The following is a 21,489-nucleotide window of genomic DNA, read 5'->3' as shown; positions in this document are numbered from 1 at the left end:
ATCATAAATATATTTTAAAAATAATCTCTCAGCAAATGAAAAAATATATAATTTCGGGAGTTCTAATTCGGTTTTATGATAGTACACCATTGTGTAAAAGTTAACTTCCTTAACAATAGATTCCCACTGCCGATTCTGGCGGCTTGTTATAAAACCGAGTTCCTTGCCATAAATTAGAAAAATCAGCCGAGAAGGCTAACACTTACTTTATGGTAGGGCAGGCAAAAAGGGTTTTATATACCTGGAAAGTCGCTTCCGTAATAATTAACTTTCGGTGGCGCTCCTAGCGTCAAAATCCTGAACTAACTGCTCAAATTGTGTCGAATTCATACCTGTTTTTTTCAATAATAGTTCTTAGTTTTTATTAAAAACTCTGCCAAGCATTATATCATTAATTTTCCATTAATACTCGTGTTAAAATTATTTTGTAATCATTTGTGGGATATTTTGATTTTAATAAATACCTTATTATTGAAATAAATTGTCTGTAAAAAGTGATGCTTTGTCAATGTGAGAATTTTCAAAAGATTCTATGATGATAATGACACAAAAATAACCAAAAGAAAATATACGAAGGTGCTTTTTTACGATATTTCTCAGCCATATTTTTTAGTTGATTGAACTAGTCTCCGCGGTCTAAAATATGAAAAAAGTTGCTCTATATTAATATCATTTTTTCATACAGAAAATCTAAAAAATGTTATATCTCGTCTAGCGAGTCCCCAGTGTGTATACAAAGTTTCAGAGGTATGGTAAATAGTTTTCACACTAAAAAAAAAGCACTGATAAAACACCGCACCCTACAAGTTAAAATTTATCATCTGGAAAAGAAATTTAACAACATGCAGTAGGTAATGATAACATCCGGTTGTTTGTTTTGACACTGTTGGATACACATCAGATAATTGTCACAGATTCAATATGGGGATCTTAAATTAGCAGTTCCCAGACCCGAGTAAGCCGCAGATATTATTATATAGGGGACGTAGTGTAATTATGTCTGTTCGTCTTTTTAATCATATGCAAACAACGTTATTTCCTTTCTGTTCAGGACTGAAGTTAAAAATGAAAAATTTGTTTATGGTGATTTTAGTGTAAAACTCAAAATTTGAGAAAGAGAGGGGAAGAGTAACGATATACATAATCGGAAACACTACCACCATACGCACAACTACAAATATGAGTCAAAATAAACCAAGTTTAATTAGTTTTTTGTCTGTAACTTGGGCTAATAATAACGTCCCAACCTTAAGAAATAATTTGGTGAAGGTAAATTTAAACGCAATGAATGCGGATACAAAACAACAACAAAATAATTGTAAGATATTTTTGGTCTTCTCGTTTTGGGTCCTTACTTACAAATGCAAGTATTTTTTAAACCTGAAATAATCAAAAATTAATTCGTCCATTGAACTCAGTGTTTTGCTGACCTTCAACGTGCCCATTACAAGAAGAATAAAATTCGTGTTGAGAGAAACATCTTTGTTTGTTTTTCTGTTTATATTTTTCCAGGAGTCTAAATGTTTATGATAGGTGTATCATGTTGTATTCACAACAACAAACCATCAACCAATATTCTGTAACATAACAGTTACACTTTTTTAAAAGAGTGAGCCGCCCATACACAATTGTGATAAGAAAAAATCGGAACAATAGCTATATCGCATTACTGCAGTCGTGGGAAACTGACTTATCGCTCTTTACCCTAAAGAATGCAGTTTTTTATTTCCTTAATTTTTTTTTCAGACTCCGGCGCATTTTTACAAACACAACTACAACGAAGATTAAGGTCTGCTTATTTCCACTGAATGAGAACGAAGAAGTCGGTTTGGTACAAATAAAAAACAATTCAATCAATTCGAAACCAACAAGTCACAAAAAAGTTTAAAATACAACACCTGGCCTCACCAGCACGAACAACAGGCCAAGATCAAGTTTTTTCTCACCTCAGGTAAATTCGAAACCAAATTGTTATTCGCTATGTTATCCATGACTGTTGAGTTTAACAAATGCAACTACACACGTACAACACATCGATTCGACGTAACAACACCAACAACACACTCAATATGACCAGTAATGATGGACATTTAAACCTGACAAGGCGCGTTCGTAAGGAAAGTTATTAGCACCACGAGAATGTCCATCGAACTATTGAGGAACCGAAGTTTGTGTAATATTGTTACCGTACACAATCACAATCCATTTGTAAAAGTTATCACATTTAAAAAAAAGTGGTAAGTAACTGCCCGAGCGAACGCGTAAGCGTCATTCCAACACGCGTCTAGCGACTAAACTGACTTAAGAAAGTCCACCGTCCCTTCTCTTTCTTTAGCCTGCGAAGGCTGTGGACCAACAACGCGACAACTAATCAGCCGTTGCCAGCATTCGAAACCGTCTTAAGCTGTTTGACCTTGACAAATGTTAATGGATCGGGTAGCTAAAAACGCAAAAGAGCCGTTCAAACAATAGACCTGTCCATCGTGATTCATTTGTTTTTAATTACAAAATGTTTATTTTTGTATTGTCGAAGTCAATGCGTTCGGTGTTTAAGATCAATGCTGCGCAGGGTCGCTACCAAGGAAGGTCAAAAAGGGTCAGCCTCAACGGAAGAGATTTTAGTTTTGGAAATATTTTCTAAACTAAATGGTTTTCCTAAAACCACTCGTGATAAGTTTTTTTTTTAATTTAAAAATTAGTTTAATTTTCAGTCGGAAAGTTACACGTATTCTTTGAAAAAATATTTCAAAAGAAATTTTATAAAACTAATTTTTGAAATCAATCAACATATTAATTTAGATATATTTATATTATATATGATATGTACACACGTGCATATTGCATATTGCAGAGAAATTTGCGCAATAATTCCACAGAAAATCGATAAAATAAATATGTCTATTTTACTTTTTGACTGAAAAATAAAAAAAAAGATTGTTGCGGAAATGCAAGCAACCATCAATTTTCAAGAGCCCATTTTTCTGTAAAGATTTATTTTTATATTTATGTAAAGTTATCAATGTTTTGGTAGCTATAAATAAATGAATTATGATGTGTACAACATACAAACCGGTTCACGCATTTTTTTTTTTAGAACTAAAAGCAATACTAAGGTAGAACCACGACATTTCAAACGCAGATTCAAAACGTACATTTTTATTTTTTGTGACGTTTTTCGAAGGACATGAATAAAGGCAATTTTGTTAATCTTCTATATTCATTAAATCAATAATTCTAAATTGGTTCTTACGAAAAAAAAATTAAAAGTCGTGCAGTAGGATTTCATTTTACGAGTTTTTTTTTAGTAATATGAATAAAATATATGATTAAACCAGGAATAAAAACACTTACTTGTCCAAACTATTGGAGAGGATTATGTAGATATATTTTGGTTAACGATTTACCATTTTAAACGTGCATTTAAAACTTCGCACTAATTACTATAATTTCAGCGATTACAGATAAAAAACGGAAAGTCTATATTTTTATATTCTGTAAACTGAATTCCTCAAAATGAATCTAATGTCTTGGCTTACCCTTAGCGTAAAAAAATTATAGACACATCCTTAGGTATTAGCAAATTTTGAGAATAATACAAAACTATATACTAATCTCCAATGAATTTAATGTCAATAAAAATTAAGTTATTTTGACTTGTATTGTTTATTCGTCCCATATTTTCATCAGAAGAATAAGTTGGTCTAAGGTTATTTAGACTTCACCCCTGAAATACAGTCCAACCAATCTAGTTTCTTTGAAAAATTATAAAGTTTAGTGTAACAATGTAATGCCAATAATAACAGAACTGTATTCTCAAATTTTCTCCACCCACTCCCCCCCTCTTTTCTTAGAGGGTATGTAATTTGCCAAAATCGGTCTTATTTTAGCACGTACTGATGACTAACGTTTACAAAAAATGATCAAAATTTGGAAACATTACGAGCTTACTTATATGCACAAGGCAGGAATTTTGAACATCTTCTCTAGTGTTTAGTTGGTTATGCTGTAATGGATTTTTCTTTTGTTGGTTTTGTTTTTGTTTATAATCTATAAATGTGATATTAAATGTTTTTTTTTTTTGGTTTATTTATTAATGAAAAATAACAGCTAGTTTTATTAATAATAATGCACAACGATTGATGACTACTGGTTGTTATGGTTATTGTCCTAAAAAGAAATAAAAAGTGGATTTTAGTCACAATCGTTACTAAGAAATCAGAAAGTAAGCCGGAGGTATTCACGCATTAAATGTGTGCAGTGTTGCCAATTTTACTTTTATAAAATTACGGTTTTTACGTCATAGAGTTTTTTTATTATTTTTTGGGACTTCAGAAACTCCCACAATTAACGTACTTTCCAGACACCCGGTATATATATATTTTTTTTTCAGAAACCTGGAAATTTTGTTTAAAAAAGTAAGGCAGATTCATAAACCACAAGGATAGGAGTATAATATTTTGTAAAATGTAAATAGCATTTACTATACAAAATTTTGAACTGATGACATGACATTGTTGGTGGAGATGATTACATAACTTTTAGTTAGGTGGAGAAAACATGAAAGTGATTTCCGAGTAAATTTAACAAAATGCTAAACTACACTGTTAAGAGCAAACTTCTGGGTGTTTGCGTTTATTTTGAAAAAAATGATATGGGGTTATATTTTTAGTAAAAAAGAATAAGAAAGAACAATTTGTTTGCCAATTCGTAAGAAGCAAAACTGAAAACCGAATTGATATATACGTTCTGCGTCTAAGTAGTTGTTCTCAATAAGAGAAATTCAAAATGTATTTCTTTAAAATAAAAAAAATATGCAGTAGATCTAGAGCATAATCATTAAACATTTCCCTACGTCAATTTGACGCTCACTTACAGAAACAAAATGTCGATTTACATGCATAGATTCATAGATTAAAAACATCTAAAAAATTAGCCACTCTCATGACATTTTTTCTGAACAAATTTTACCTTTTTTGGTAATATTATAAAGTATAGAAAACTATGGATATAAACATCATACTTCCAAAATTATTGTGTCTAATGAAAGTTCGATCGATTTCATATATAACCATCACTAAGTAGTGAATTCATAAAATGTAGTCAAATATGTGTATAAAAGGAAAATTAAACTTTGAAAGCATGTGTCTTCTACATTTAGACCTAATTATTTTTTAAATAATTTCCTCTTTGGTTAATAAGCAATCCTTAACAACGTGTCATGGAGTTAGTGCATCATTTTTTAAACGCCGTGTATATTTGTAATATATTTTTTAATTTGAAGTTTATCTATTATTCATTCATTAAATCCTAAATAGTTCCTTCAATTGAAGTTGCCAGGTTGTTTTGTAAAAAAAAAACTGAAATTTGATTCCTGATATAGAAGACCGTAACTCAGGTATTAAAGAAACCTTGATCAATATAAATATCTATTTAAATTTGACATTAGTTAAGATTAGTGATTATTAATGATCGAAGCAAATTTTTGAGTTGGGCATTCTGAATTATTGGCAACAATGTTAGCATCTCAGTCCACAGTTGTCAATTTTAACATGAGCGCGCCTAAAAACCAGTGAGAAGATGGCAGGTACTCAATTGGTGCCCAAAATTTGAAATTAACATCAGGTACCTGTGCCATCATAAAATTTTAAATACCTACTTATGTTGCCAGTCTAACAGAAAAAATCACAAACATTAATAGTCACTCGATATGACGTATGACCAAATACGGTTTAAATATAAAAATCTAGAAATTTCACTGAATTTCAGGAACATTCTGAATGTTCCCAAGACAAGACTTCTAGGTTCAACATTTTGAGAATAGGCAAATGTCAAATTTATTTAAAAGGACAACAAGAAAAATACAAGTTCAGTTTTTATATTAAAATTTCAGAATATAAAAATAAACGAACAAAACACATTCCCAGTCAGAAACGGCTGTAACTGTATGTTCACTTACAATATTTAAAATAATATACTAAAAAAATGTATGTAGATAAAATGTTAATTGTCTATAGATATGGAAACCCATATCATTGGTAAATTCATGTAAATAATAAATAAATTTTATAAAATTATTTTATTTTTAAAGTGCAATTTTACAAAAAAAAAAATGTGCATAACACATTCGCGAAGGTCTGCACTGATCTCGAATGGTTTTTTCACTCGGGTACCCCCTTTTCAGAAACGTCGTTCTCATGCGTTAAAGAACTTTTCCTAATGTTTATTCACAACTTACACTATTATTCACAAGTTCTGAATGCATGCTATTTAAACAAAATTGTAATTGAGGTTGATAATATTCTTAATTTTCAGATGCCTTCTATTCGTCATAATACAGATTGTTTTAAAATTAAACTAAATAACCTACAAATCTCTCCTGATATTTTTAATAAAGGGTGGACGTTCATAAGAATTAATTATTCAGCGTAATTTTGTAAATATAACCACAATACGTTTTCTTTTTCAATTCAGCTAATGGTCTCTAGTGGAATCAGAATTCTGATTGCTAAATCGATAGCTGATATGGGTGGGTTTACAGCTGCGACAATCAACAAAGTTTCTGCGAAAATAAATGGAAAACCAAAATGTATAGTAGTCCACAAACTCTAACAATATGTATTATATTGCACTTTAACTCCAATAGTGAGCGGATTATTATTTAGAAGCCCCTGTCGAGAAAAAGAACATTTTTCCAGTCGTAAATTACACCAGGGACGATTCATAAAATATTCAGCCCTCATTTTATTAGTCACTGATCACTTCAATGACTTTATCGTTTAATCTTGGTGTATGGTGTTTTATTACTTTTTCTTATTTTTCTTTTTAGACCTATACCACCTCTATAAAATTAAACACACAATAATACGGCGACAGTCATTGGCAAGTTCATCTATGATGAATGACCTTTGGTAATATTGGATACATAATTCTTTGTTACTTTCCCTTCTGGAATATCAATATTGTTGTCTTTCGTATATTTAATTATGTTAGCTTTGCATACTATCGTTGTTGACTTTTTGTCGACTTTCCTGGAATGGTATTGAACATCGTCCATAACTATTGTACTTCGAGTTTTCTACAAATATTTTAAATCAGTTCACAAAAAATGTTTCTTTTTTAAAAATAGTTTGTACACTTAGTTAAGGAACTTCAACCAATTCACTTGTTACTTTTAATGGAGTGGCGCGCTTTGTTTCAGTTTTTAGCAAGTTTGAAAGTTTTTTGTCGTAACCGGCGACAAATGACGTCTGGATGAACGTTCTAAAGGTTGTTTATTAACTTTTTCCATTGTGGGATCAACTACAATTTCTTCTTTCTGAGGATTTGTGCTTGTATTTTCCCAAGGATGGAAGATTATACTGTTTGGTAGCAATTTTTTGTCTATACTAAATTCGTAAAGACTCAACTAGCTAATTCCAAAAATAAAGTGTGAAATGGCATAATTGTCAAACAACTTGTCAGGAATGCTCAAAGCGGTTACAACAAACGTTTTCGTAAATTAATATTATAAGCTGACTGTACCTAGTGTTAGTCATTTCATTATGAGGGACAAATTAAAAATTATTAGGTACGTCATGCGAACGTACAAAAAGTGTTGCGTTTTATTAAATTGTTCCAACGAAGGAGGCGTTTCTTGCTTTTCAACAGGATGTTAGTTTGGAAAAAAATTATAGTTTAGTGCAAATGGTGGATGTGTTTTCCGAGAACGCTTTACAACTCGATGACCGGAAGTTCACAAAAGGGGTAATGAGGGGATACGTTAAAGTACCCAGATATTTAGACAAAGGGTGGCAAATTAAACGGACCATTACTATAAATAGAAAGACGCCTAAGCAATGTATTAAACAAAGAGAAAGTTCAAAACTCCTGCTCTTTCCACTCGCCAGTTGGCCAAGGATCACGTGGTAATGAGGGGAAGAAATATATCCCTATGTGGTTTACCGAACATTTTCGGATCTAATAACATTAGAACACGTCAGTAGCGACGTCGAGGCGGCAAAAGTTCTCATGAAAATGTGTCCGACTTCCATAAACAAGTTAAATGTTACAATTTTTAACAAATTTTATTACCCACAAAAGGGTTAGTATCACTACTACTACTTTCAAAAGCAAGATTGTTATAGATACCAAATTACGTGTTTGTATCGGATATTAAAACTTTCCTAACGTAAAAATGTGATTTCATGGAAATTCAAACGATTTTAGGATTGCAGGTTCATGCAAACGAAACATATTTTACTTACTACAAAAACAGATTTAAAATTCGCGTTCCCAGGAGTCACTTTACCTGATATTCATGTTTATATCTCGCACATTTAGTACACATAATAGTGTAACAAAGTGGAACAATTACGATTTTGATATGTAAGTTCCTTGCTTGGCTAAAAGCTAAAACAGGATTATTAAAATATTTTATGAAAGGAAAAACACTTTGCGTTGGCAAGATAATATGGTTATAAACTATGCACCAACTTTACAGCACTAATCTATATTTCGCTATTTTCATTTAAATTTTTAACATTCTTAATAGAGGTCAGGAAAGTCACTTTATAAAAGTGAGCCTTAAGTATGATAATACCGCAACGACACATTTTATAAATAGTTTTTTGCACTCATGACCTTTTTTGATGAGTTTCGCGCACTCACTAGGGTGCGGGAGATCGAATTTCCCGCACGCGTGCTTTTTATTTTCCATTGCATGGTAACCTTAAGTAGCCTGTTGTGACGCTGTCTACTTCTCTGTTTAAAAATAATCAGAATCACCATTAATCTTTTAATTTTGAAATTTTATTCTTTGCAAATAGCTATTTTTGCTACAAGTTGCGAAATGGTTTGTCCAACGAGCCCGTAGAGCGAGTTTAGACCACACGTCATGGGCGTAAGACCCATTTCGCACATGTAACAAACAAGATTTTTTCTATAATCACAGCAAAATTTAAAAATAAACGTTTCAAGTGACACTTCTGACAATTAATTTAAAATTGACACTTGACTTGACAATATTTAGATTTTTATTAATACAGCTTCAAGTAAGCGACTAGTTAGTAAGAAATGAAACATGTTGGTGGTCTAGTAAGAAATTGTTTGTCAATAAAAAAAATTGTGCCTAAGTATTTTAGTGTTAATGCAGTTTAATGTATTATTCGATCAAAGAAGTAAGAAAACATCAGCATGAGTGATTCCGAAATCCCGTCCGACGTCGAACAAGCAGCTGAAACCGCCCTAACAACATTAATTCCTGAAAAGTCAAAACAAGTATACGAAGCAACATACTTATTGTAGGTTGCTTCGTGTTCTTGCTTAACAAATGGTGTGATCGGAAAAAAGTGCACTGCATTTCAAAAAAAGTGATTCTGGCATATTTTCCCGAAATATCTTTAACTCTAAAAGTGCCAACTTTATGGACTAACTACTCAGTGCTTTGAACTACAATTTACGTGAATAAAGATATCAACATTAGTAAATATATAAACGTGATCACATTTTTGAAAAGAAAAACTGAGGGTTACCGGGCTCAAAAATCAAGAATATTTTCCAAAGAAGACATAGAAACATTTATTAAAGAAGCGGATGACACAAGTTATTTATTGATGAAGGTAAAACGATTATTTGCAATTTTAACAAATTATTTATTTTATTAATATTTAAGGTTGCATTAATTTTTGGCATATCCAGCGCTTTCAGAAGAGAGGAACTTACATTGTTGAGCACAAAAAAAGTTGAAGATGTGTGGACTTTTATAAAAATTAACATTTCCAACACAAAAACAAAAATTTCAAGACTGTTTACATTCACTGAGGGAAATATTAATGGAATACATTTTTTTTTTTAATTTTTCGCAAAAATGCTAACCTACGTTGAGCATCAAGGTTTTTTTCTTAATTACAAAAATGGAAAATGTAATATACAACCAGTTGGTATAAACACCATAGGAGCAATACCTAAAAAATTGCAAGTTTTCTGCGCCTTTCTAAACCCAGTGAATATATCGGCCACTGTTTTCGTCGATGTTCAGCTTCTCTGTTGGCAGATGCTGGGGCCAATATGTCAATGTTAAAAACACATGGGGGTTGGCGTTCTTCTTCAGTTGCCGAAGGATATGTTGAGAATTCTTTGGAAAACAAAAATGTTATTGCAAGGAAAATTCTAGGTGACAAAGGAGTTGTTTCCAAAAAAGCAAAAATTTCTGAAAACGAACCCATGAATTCCTGAGATGCATTAGCGTCATTTGCAATAGATATTCACAAGGCATCCTCCTCATCTTCGTCAACAAATACTATTGAACTAATGAAACTATAAAAATTATGACTATATCTCACGATTGAAATTTTGAAACATGTTACCAGAGAAATCGAAGAACATAGTGGAACTCCAACTTCACGTCAAAAACAACTTGTTTTTGATATTTTTCACTTTCTATGTTTAGTTTATTTTTTATGCATTCCATGCATTAGTCATAACCCTAACACTACTCGTAGTGAAATACCAAGTCGACTTTTTGAATAATGATATACAGCGAGACTGAAAACATAATAGTCAAAATGACCATGTACGAAAAACTGCGTGTCTTAAATTAACATAATCATTTATTAATTGTCAAATTGGCACGAGAACTTTTCAATAACGTTATCTAATGAAATTAAAATTTTTATTCTAGTATCCTGTTTTAGAAATGGAAGTAAACTGGAGAACGGTGGGTGACGATATTCGTTCAACACTTGTTTTCAAGAATTTCGGGAGTATTATCCCGTAGAAGCAGTTAGTCATTCTTATGACGATGTTTATCGGGTTGTAGAAAAAATGGAATCATTTAGAAAGAGTAGAATTTTTAAAAGAAGAGCCAGTAGTGGAACACCCCAAAAAAGGATAGTTGAAGCGTTAGAAAATGTATGAGACATTAAAACAATATGGAAGCAGCTCCGTCCACATCAGATCGAAGGCTTAGCCAATTCAATCTATGGTATGGAACGACACAATTAATTTCAAAAGAAGAACTTGGACATGTTTTCAAAATTTGTCGGTTTGTCCCTTTCAGAAATTCAATTTTCACATCATCTTAAATGTCGTTCATATATTATTATGTCACTTGAAATATGCAGCGAGTCGCCACAAACACACATCCACAAAAATTTGCCATGCTTGTTATGTCTATTAAAATATCTATGAAAGTCTCTTGTTTTGTGATGAACATTTTTTTTTTTATTAATAAATCGGGGGTGACTCCCTTAAATTTTCCACTAAAATTTTGCCGTCGTAAGACAGCGCTCAATTTTTTATTAAAAGTTCAACTGAATTCATTATTTTTATTTAAAATCAAACAATTTCACTGGCGCAGAAGGAAAATGAAATCCCGTAACTGAGTTCCTGGTAGTGGTCACTGTTCGAACAGGATCCAATTCCAGCTGAATGCAGCGACTTGACGCATGGTTTCCATGGCAACGGTGTAAACAAAACGTTTTCCGACAATATGGAAATCAGCTGATTCATGTGTGGAATTCGGAAGTCTAGAATTTGTCATAGTGTAGTTACGCTTGACTCCGTCCGCATAGGCGGTTCGAATAATGGAGTTCGGGCCCTGATATCCAGAGAGTTTCAAATTATACAATAAATTTGAAAGCAATCAATTATGTACTTGTTCAAAGAGATTTACACTGGTCATTGTACTTTTTTAAAACACAAATTTAAAGTTTTTATTGTCTTTTTTTTGTACCGACGCCATTACAGAAAATGTATGTTTCTCTGTTTTAAACAATCTCTTAGTTTTAATTTTTTTAAGGTTGACTGCAAAAATTGGTACCGTATGATGCAAAACTTTTCAGATAATGGGAGGGTGTAATGAGCGCACGTAGGGGATAATATAACGAGTGATCAAAAAGTTTTTAGATTAGCGTTGGCCATGAAAATATTTGTCATGTCTTTGATTACAATGCAAATGTCAAAAATCCAAATTATTGAAATACAAATGAGGTTATGCCTGACATTTACAGTTTAATCAGACATGACAAATATTTCCATGAAAATGTGATGAAACTCTAATCTGAAAACTTTTTGGTCACTCGTTACAAAGAGAACTAATGACTTGGAAAGAAATAGGACAAGCTTACGTACGTTCATCACAGTCTCCCCCGTTACTTGAAAAGTTTAGATCATACTGTATAAAGTTCTTGAAGTACAGCTTCTTCGAAAAATTATGAAATTTAATTTTGCTAATTTTATTTTTCTAATGTATTTTAATTTGGATAGGGGCAATATAATATTAGTAATAACATTTTTGTACAAATTTTCGGAAAAATGGGGTGAGCCGTTCTTGATTTGATCAATAAAGTAAGTTGTCAAATTAATTAATTTTTTCAATGATTCTAAAAAATATGAGTACACTGAAAACGACAAGTACAGACTCAATATACTTTGCATATTTTAGGTACGATTTATTCAGCTTTGAGATGCCGTCATCAAATTGTACATGATATTTCTAAAATGTACACAAAATTTTTGAACAATCAGTGCATCAGTTAGGGACATGATCTGTCTAGTAAAATCGTCAGCAAACAACAGACAGATGGAAACGGGAGACCTATTTTTTCATACTCCAGGGATCACAGAATGTTGAAAAACATGATATTGGCCATTCTCTGGATCGGCTCTATTACAACGCTTCCCTAGCTTTGCTGACGCCTGGAAAGTAAGAATCATACTTTTGTATATTGTATGGTACCTACGATGAAATTTGAAAACAAACATCATATACGAAAATTCCAAAAAAAAGACGCAATAGATACCGGCTTCGTTCCCCTATCGCATCGGATCTAATAGGTTCCAAACTGGATCAACAAGTGTTTTTTGTATTAGCACACAGCCAAACAGCAGTTTTGTAAGTGGTCTCGTGTATTATCCGTTACGAAACATTCAAATGGGATGTTTTCAGAATGTTGCAGGTTTCGATTCTGGACGATTACCGGCGAGATAAAACGAAACGACGTTGATTTGCTAGCACCTTTCTCATAGGCAACACGTAAAATAAAGGCAATTTACTGGCTTTCGACCGATTGCGTGCACTTATCGAGCCTCGTAAATCACAAATTATACGAAAGCATAAAAACTATTTTAATGTCCATGCACGAACCCTAATGCAAATCTCATATCAGCACAAAGCAGCCTTGATTTGTCATTGTCAAAGGGCATTTTTTCCGGCCAATCTATTGTCCTCTGTTAAAAATCAATAAACCGTAAACTATTACAGAGCTTCCTGTGCTAAGCCCTAACCTTGTTATAATAATAATAACAACACAAATGATTTGTTTTGTATCAGCGCTTTATTTGCAACCACAATTATCACATTAATTTGCAACTATATTAAGCCAGAAATTGCAGCTATGATGGGTTGGAAATGTTGGAATGCTCTTAAACTTAGTCTACTTCTTCTATGGTAGGGCCATCGTTAGCAGCGCCACCACCTCCTCCTCTATGTAATTTAGTCATTATTGGCCCGCAGACTTTGCTCAAATTCTTCATTTTATGATCAAATTCTTCTTTGTCAGCCATTTGATTGCTATCTAACCATTTAATACAAGCGTTGCATTCCTTCAAAGCTTTTTTCTTGTCATCCGCACTTAGTTTGTTGCCTGTCTCTTCAATTGCTTGTTTGACGTTATAAACATAACTTTCTAAAGTATTCTTGCTAGCGATTCTTTCCCTCTGGCGACCATCTTCCTCTTTATATTGTTCTGCATCTGCTAACATTTTTTCAATTTCCCTCTGCGACAATCTACCTTTGTCGTTCTTTATAGTAATATTTTTCGATTTTCCAGTGCTTACTTCTTTTGCTGACACATTTAAAATACCGTTTGCGTCCAAGTCAAAAGTGACATCGATTTTCGGTACTCCTCGTGGTGCTGGTGGAATTCCAGATAGATCAAAAGTACCTGAAAGTATCAAATATTAATATCTTGTACGTACAGCAAACTTGAATGATAAAATTTATCTTTGGCAAAAATTTTTCCGTGCTTACCTAGCAAATTATTGTCCTTTGTCATAGCCCTCTCTCCTTCAAACACCTGAATGCTAACAGCTGGTTGATTATCTGAGTATGTGGTAAACGTCTGCGTCTGTTTGCAAGGTATTCTTGCATTTCTCTCCACGATCTTCGACATAACACCACCTGCTGTTTCGATACCGAGAGATAAAGGAGTGACGTCGACTAGAAGTACATCTTGTATTTTTGAACTAGTATCCCCACTTAGAATTGCAGCCTGAACGGCAGCTCCATATGCTACCGCCTCATCTGGATTAATACTCAGATTTAAAGCTTTTCCAGAAAAATAATTCTGGAGCAAATTCTGGATTTTGGGAATTCGCGTCGATCCACCAACCAACACTACATCATGGATGGAACTTTTGTCCATTTTGGCATCCTTCAACGCCTTTTCGACCGGTTCCAAAGTACCTCTAAACAAGTCTGAGTTTAACTCCTCAAACCTAGCTCTAGAGATCTTCGTGTAAAAATCTATTCCTTCAAAAAGTGCATCAATTTCGAGGGTTGCTTCTGTACTGGAGCTTAGAGTGCGCTTAGCTCTTTCTGCTGCGGTTCTAAGACGGCGCAAAGCCCGTGGATTTTTAGTTATATCTTTTTTATATTTTCTTTTGAATTCTTCTGCGAAGTGATTCACGAGACGATTGTCAAAATCTTCGCCTCCCAAGTGTGTATCGCCAGCTGTTGCTTTGACTTCAAAAAGTGAACCTTCATCTATTGTCAAAACCGAAACGTCGAAAGTTCCTCCACCCAAATCGAAAATAAGGACGTTGCGCTCACCTCGCAGGTTCTTGTCTAAACCGTAGGCCAGGGCGGCAGCTGTTGGTTCGTTAATTATTCTTAAGACATTGATTCCTGTAAAGGAAACCTTGAACTTAGACGGCAAAAATCTATAGCAGTTAATGCACGTTACATGTAATTTACATTTTGTTGTGTGATTTTTGGTCCATTGGATATGGAAATGACCACAGAAAAGGGTCACGAAATACACAGAGGAAAAAGTTTACACGATAGTGATGCATGAGGCCGGAATTGAGGTAAACTAAAATAGTTCTTCATCTAATTTTTTTCTATATTTATTGAGGATTATTATTTTAATTAACTGCAGTCCTAATAATACGGCAGAACAATTTTAGACAACCCTAAGTTTTGGAAAATATTTTTTAAAAAGTAAAATATTTTATGTTGATTAACTGAAAATTTAGTACAATACGATATTACATACATATTACGAAATAGGTTACTTTGTCACTTATTAGAACTAAGTTCTTTTTTGCATGTATTTTATAAAAATAATGCAACAGATGTTTAGTTGACGGTATTTATTTTCGCATCAGAATTCTGTATAATTTTTTCTCATAGGTACGCATCGTTTATCTCAAAAGTCATTTGTTTTGTAAATGTGTGGCTCTTTCCAGAAAAATTAAATCTACCACAAATCCAGATAGACCTAAAAACGTTAAATTTACTTTAAATCCATGAAACCGAGTATACTTTTTCAACTGTGAGTGATAATTTTGTTTGTCGTTTTCATCAATGAAAAATTTCTCATATTTTTTTACCGTTAACTTTTACATAATATTTTGAGTGAGTGCTATTCATTTAAATATATTGAAATTTGGATCGTGAACTTGAGATAGAGAAACTTGCTAAACTATACGTTTTAAGAATAAGGATAATAAGGTAAGTTAAACAAATGCTACAAAATATAGATAGAGCAAAAAAGATATAGAGAAAATATATAGTTAAGGGGGGGGGCGTCTATTTTAGTACTTTAGGAAAGTTCATTCTAAAGGTCCGAAAGGTGCTGTCTCCTATTGCTGAGCGACTGAAAATATCGGTAAAGTTCAAAATGTTCTACAGATCTCTATTTCGTACTCTACGGAATAAATTTTGTTAACATTTTGTGTACTGCCCAAGCCGATCGCAGAGCTTGTCTACCCACGACTGCAAGAAAATTCGGCTTACACCTACATCTTATTTATTATCCTCTGAACTTAGGTATTGTCCTTCGATATTAGCGATCCGTTGAAACTTAAACTGTTGAAAATGCGAACACATTTTTATGAATCTCGTGGGTATAATCCTACGTTTATTTTTATTATTATTAAAAGAAAAAATACTACACGTGTGTTTTCATTGATCGGCAACACATAATTTTCGCAATTTCTCTCTATTTCTGTTACTTATTACGTTTTATACAAAACATTCAGATTTTCGTTTCGTTGTTTGTTATTGAGCTCAGTTTATTTATTGGAGATGTGTGAAGGGGCAAGCATTTTTTTCTCTCAATTCCTTAATACCTATGATATTACACTGTGTATAGTTCAGAAGATATTTTAGTGTATGCTATTCAAAGAACGATACAACTCTAGTCTTTGTTTTTTGAGTTAGTATTCAAACTAGAACTAGAGTTAATGAAATATCGAGGGCCTACACTTACTGACAATAATTATTGTTGCTATAATCGATTGTAATTGGCGCGAAATATTAATATGATTGATCATAAATGAATGAATATTCCAATGGTGAACAATTGCACGAAACTGCATTTTAAGTTTAAAGTCTAAAAAAAAAGAGGTCAAGTGAATATAAACTAGTATTTTAAGTTCTTGTAATTAAGGTTATTTCGAATTTCGAAACCACAAAAGAAACTGTACAAAATGTCAGTTATTTGTAAAGCCGAGGTAATTTAAGTGATATCTCATTTTTATATCATAAACATTTTTATCTAATGAGTTAAATTTTTTAACCAATTTTTATTTTATTCACTTGGTTAAAATAATATCAAGCATTAATTTGTTGCAATAATTGAAATGATTATGAACAATGACCCGAATTAAATAGCTTTATATTAATTTAGAAAATTACAAGAACCTTTATTAATAATAGTGCAACAGTTATGACTACAAATTTTTGTGTTTGTCATTTTCATTAATAAAACCGGACGCGGATTACTACGTTCGATCTGAATTTCAACATTGCATCTCTACAATAGAATTCTTTTGTGGCAAGATTTTGTAAAACTGTACCCATTGCAACATCAGGTATAGTTTAGGATATATCGTTGCACCCTATAAAATTTTACTGACAATAACGAGACGGACAGTAGTACAATAGCAAGAGATATTTACAACCTAAAGTTGTCGCGTGGCGGTAATCCCCAGATGTTAGAAAGCAGAATAATCTAGGTCCGGACAGGGACCATCGTTACTCACGAACAATAATGACCATTATTTTATGAGTATAACTACCTGCTAAATGTTCTCCGACAAATTCGGGTGGACTGATGTAAGCCATAAATATTTCTTACCATTGTACTACTGTCGGCCTCATAATTGTCAAAAAAAATTAATAGGGTACAACGATATTTCCTAAACTATATGTGTCTGTTTCTATCTTCGTCTGATACACTGCCCGCATTTTAGGGGTGGAAACGCGTACCTGTGTCGGATGAAGACAGAAACAAAAACATACCGTTTCTGCTATACTGCATGTATAGTTTTTCAGTTATGTAAGGTTATATGGTCCTTCTAAACCTAGAAATGAGGAATAATAATCCATTTATTACGATTGGTCACCTACAAGAATCTACCGCCATAAATCAAGTTTTGTACCAACAGCTTCAGCTATATTGCTTATTTCTATCTATAGCCGTTCTTGCAGAACAGTTGACGTTATTTACATTTTATTTATTTATAAATGTAACGTATAGATTAAAAAAAAAGTAATATGATATATAATACACAGTGCATTCTGATATGCCCAAATAATTGAAGATTGGAAGAGTAACTGTTACAATACGTCCTTAGCTGCTTACGCTTTGGAGGTAAACAGTTTAAATTTTGACACACAGTGGAACATAGTATGATTTTAAAGAAAAAAATAAATGTTACAAATTACCAGCAAAAAAAAAACGTAATTTTATGTAACTCGCTAGGTACATAAACAAGTCAAGGGTTAACTCTACATATCTATAGTATTTTGATAAAAAAAAAACTAATTTCACAACACATTTTGAAAGTTTATTTTGGAAAGTACCTACAAAATTCAGTTGCTCTGAAGTTCTGCGCACACAGTTATTGCGAATATTATAAATCACTAATTACTGATTACAATGCATGTAGTATTACAAATAAGCAATGCCATTTTTTGTGCATAATATACAATTTTTTTTATTAAATATTTATTATACATTTATGCACATTTTCCCTAGTGTCATCTCGGAAAGTGTTGTAATAAGTTCCATTTGACAAATGTTTTCTGTAAAATTCGGTTTACAATTATGGTGTGAACAACAAGATGTTGATGCATTTTTTTCTGTTATTCTCCCCCAAAATTTGATTACGTTATCTACAATGTGAGTAAATGTCGATTTTTTTCTTCTTTTAATCATAAGTATGTCGATTTCGGCCGGTTACACAACATTAATATAATTTCATTCCTTTCATTTCCACCAAAGAATTATTAAATACTTCAAAAAAAGTAAAGTTTTTACAGGAATTATAGAATTTTTACAAAAAATTAAAAATAATTAAACAGATTTATTTGTGCTTCAAGGGCGGAGAATGTTGTGTCTAAATAATTTTAATATTTTTTTATACTACCATTATGTACTTGGTGCCTTTTTTAACGCCGGTGATTTGGATTAATTTACATGCTAAAACTTTTATTGTTATTGCGTTTTCTAGCTGGTATTTTCAAGTGAAATTTGAAACCGGCATTAAAACGGTACAAATGAAACAGTATTGTAACCGAAAATACTGATATCAAAATCTTGTATTAAAAAATGTTTGAATTAACCAACACCCTCTGGTGGACAGTTGCTACGCTAGATAATCCACCTTCATCACCCAAAATCGCCCGAAACTGGTGGTCGGCAACCACCCTTACAGCACAACAATGACATTTTCACAATATAGTTTTAGAACAAGGTTTCTGGGGTTGTTTACCCCAGTTGCGGATTTTTAAGGATTATAAATGGTATCATAAGAAAGCTAAATTACATTACAATATTAGCAACTTTTTTGATTATACATACATGTTATTTGAATCTGTGATGTGCCTATCATAGTCTCTGTCATGGTAGTTATGCGATGTCATGTCAAAATGTGACCGGGTATGAATATAACAGGTGATCAAAAAGTTTTCAAATTAGGGCATTACGGAAATATTTTTCATTTCTTTGATGAACCGGTAAACCTTACAAATGTCAGTGTCAACAAGACGAATATATACATTTTCTTTTCATTTCGGGTGAATTACGAAAGTAGGCTTCTACTATAAAGGCTTTTTGCTCCAAAATATGGATCATTTGGAATTTTGAAAATAAATAAAATAGTAATAAGAAGAAACTTTAACTTCATAAATTTGAATTTTGACGCGTAAGATTTAATCAAAGAAATGAAAAATATTTCCATAGATTATCCAAATCTGCAAATTTTTTAATCCCGATACGCTGAAGAAAGATAAAAATAATTCATTCCGAAGATATTTTTACGCAGCAGATTGTAATAGTAAGTATATTTCTACAGCTACTCAAAAATTGACCAAAGAGGGATGTTGTTTTTGAAAAACGGTAGTATTATGTGCATTTTCAATACGGGCACCAAAAATTGCAGACTTTTATGTAATAATATACCATATGATTCACAAAATTTTTATTTAGTGTAGGTTGTGACCAATACACTTCGAGCACGGTAGACAGAGAGCTATCATAACGCCTTCTTTTAAAATTAATGATAAAAATAGATAAAATTATTCGGTAAATTCATTTCACCCAAAACTACTAGCTTTTGTCAAAAACGTTTGGCCCATTAATAAAAAAACACAATATACCGTCAATTTAAAACTGTTGTTGTCATTTGTTGTTAAGTAATGCTAATGACATCATCGTCACTTTTTAAATAGTAGCACTTAGGTTTTTTAAGCAATGTTCATAAGTTTTGTAGATTATCCCAGTGCGCTATTTTTCAATAATTTATACGCGTACAAGATGTACTAAAATTGTTAAAAAGATGCTACAAGTTTTATGTCCAAGGTTTTCTAATGTAAAGTACAGAAAGTCATTTAGATACTTCCAAGAGCTTTGAAGGCTAGTAACTAAATGAAAACTGATGATGTCATTACTCAAAAGCAAATAACTATAAAATTTTTAAATTAACAGGAAAATGTGTATTTAAAATTAATTTATTCCATATTTCCATCAACTAGAGGGTGTCAAATTTGTTCCCAAACTACTTACAACCGTGTGGTTATCTGGAACATATTGTACAAAGGGCTGCAGTGATCAAAATATGTAAAACTGTATTTAAAATAGTCTTCATAACTAATCTGTCTCGATAAAATCCAATTTTCCATACGTCACTATCTTGAAAAATTTATCTTTGGATAAGTACCAACCTGCGATCATCCCAGCGTCCTTGGTCGCCTGCCGCTGCGAGTCATTGAAGTACGCCGGAACAGTAATGACCGCGTCCTTCACTTCCCGCCCCAAGTACGCATCGGCCGTCTCTTTCATTTTCCTCAAAACCATGCTGCTGATCTCTTCTGGGGCAAACCTCTTATTCTCTCCCTTGAACTCCACTTGTATCTTAGGTTTGCCGCTGTCGTTCACTACCTTGAAGGGCCAGTGCTTCATGTCCTGCTGGATCTTCGAATCGTCGAACTTTCTCCCGATTAGTCTCTTGGCGTCGAAAACGGTGTTGTTGGGATTCATCGCGACCTGGTTTTTAGCGGCGTCGCCGATGAGACGCTCGGTGTCGGTGAAGGCCACATAGCTCGGGGTGGTGCGGTTGCCCTGGTCGTTGGCGATGATCTCCACTTTGCCCTGCTGCCAGACGCCGACGCACGAGTACGTGGTGCCCAAGTCGATCCCCACAGCTGGTGTTTTTCCCATTTTTTTAGCACTTCTTCACCACTGACACTATTGAGATTTTGAATTGTGTCGCGCCTACTTTGTGCTTATATTGCGGAGCGTGATTGCGGTGCGGGAATAGACTACTTCGGCTATTTTCGACGGAATAAAATTGATCTAACAAGACTTTTAAGCCAGCGGCGGAGTAGAGGGGGTGATCATTTTTTTTATTTATCTAGATAATGTCGACTGTTTATTATTTGCACTGTTTATTTTTCTACAAAAAATTTTAACTTCAAAATAATGCTACTTCGTGATTTTTGTCGACAACTTTAAAGATGATCTGCGGATAGAAGTGTTTTTAAGATAACATCTAAATGTCTGAAATAAATATCGCCTTTATTAGTGAACAAAATGTAACATGTAAAATACTAATTGTTCTGCTTATCCAACAGATTTTTAAATAATTGAAATTTTTGCACTGACTGGAGTGACTGGTTAACAAAATATCTACATATATAGTACATTAACGTTATTGTATAAAAATAAAAGTTTCGTGAATTGGTCAAAAGTGTGTTTATGAAATTGATCATACCCTTTTATT

The 21,489-nt window shown here is 32.8% G+C and overlaps 2 protein-coding genes across 8 annotated transcripts in view; both read right to left on the bottom strand.

Moving 5' to 3' along the window:
• Pyd (polychaetoid) overlaps positions 1-21,489 on the bottom strand; it is a 70,614-nt gene that overhangs the window by 48,534 nt on the left and 591 nt on the right. For 2 of the 7 annotated variants that reach the window (XM_064048562.1, XM_064048563.1), the window contains exon 1: positions 1,947-2,307. The exons of the other annotated variants lie outside the window; for them this stretch is intronic. In XM_064048562.1, the coding sequence (XP_063904632.1) occupies positions 1,947-1,991 (45 nt within the window). In that variant the 5' untranslated portion in view covers positions 1,992-2,307. Of the gene's footprint in view, positions 1-1,946; positions 2,308-21,489 lie in introns of those variants that run through there. 7 annotated transcript variants of the gene reach the window in all.
• Positions 13,295-21,063, bottom strand: LOC135123705 (heat shock protein 68-like). The gene is made up of 3 exons (XM_064048558.1): positions 20,432-21,063; positions 14,009-14,884; positions 13,295-13,922 (listed from the first exon to the last, which is right to left on the bottom strand). Exons 1-3 carry the CDS (start codon positions 20,925-20,927, stop codon positions 13,408-13,410), a joined length of 1,887 nt encoding a protein of 628 aa, XP_063904628.1. The 5' UTR covers positions 20,928-21,063; the 3' UTR covers positions 13,295-13,407.

Source organism: Zophobas morio, unplaced genomic scaffold (assembly GCF_036711695.1).
Source record: "Zophobas morio isolate AGI-343-1 ecotype UQ-CSIRO unplaced genomic scaffold, CSIRO_AGI_Zmor_V1 ptg000006l, whole genome shotgun sequence".
NCBI lineage: Eukaryota > Metazoa > Arthropoda > Insecta > Coleoptera > Tenebrionidae > Zophobas > Zophobas morio.
This window is presented reverse-complemented; position numbering and strand designations above follow the sequence as displayed.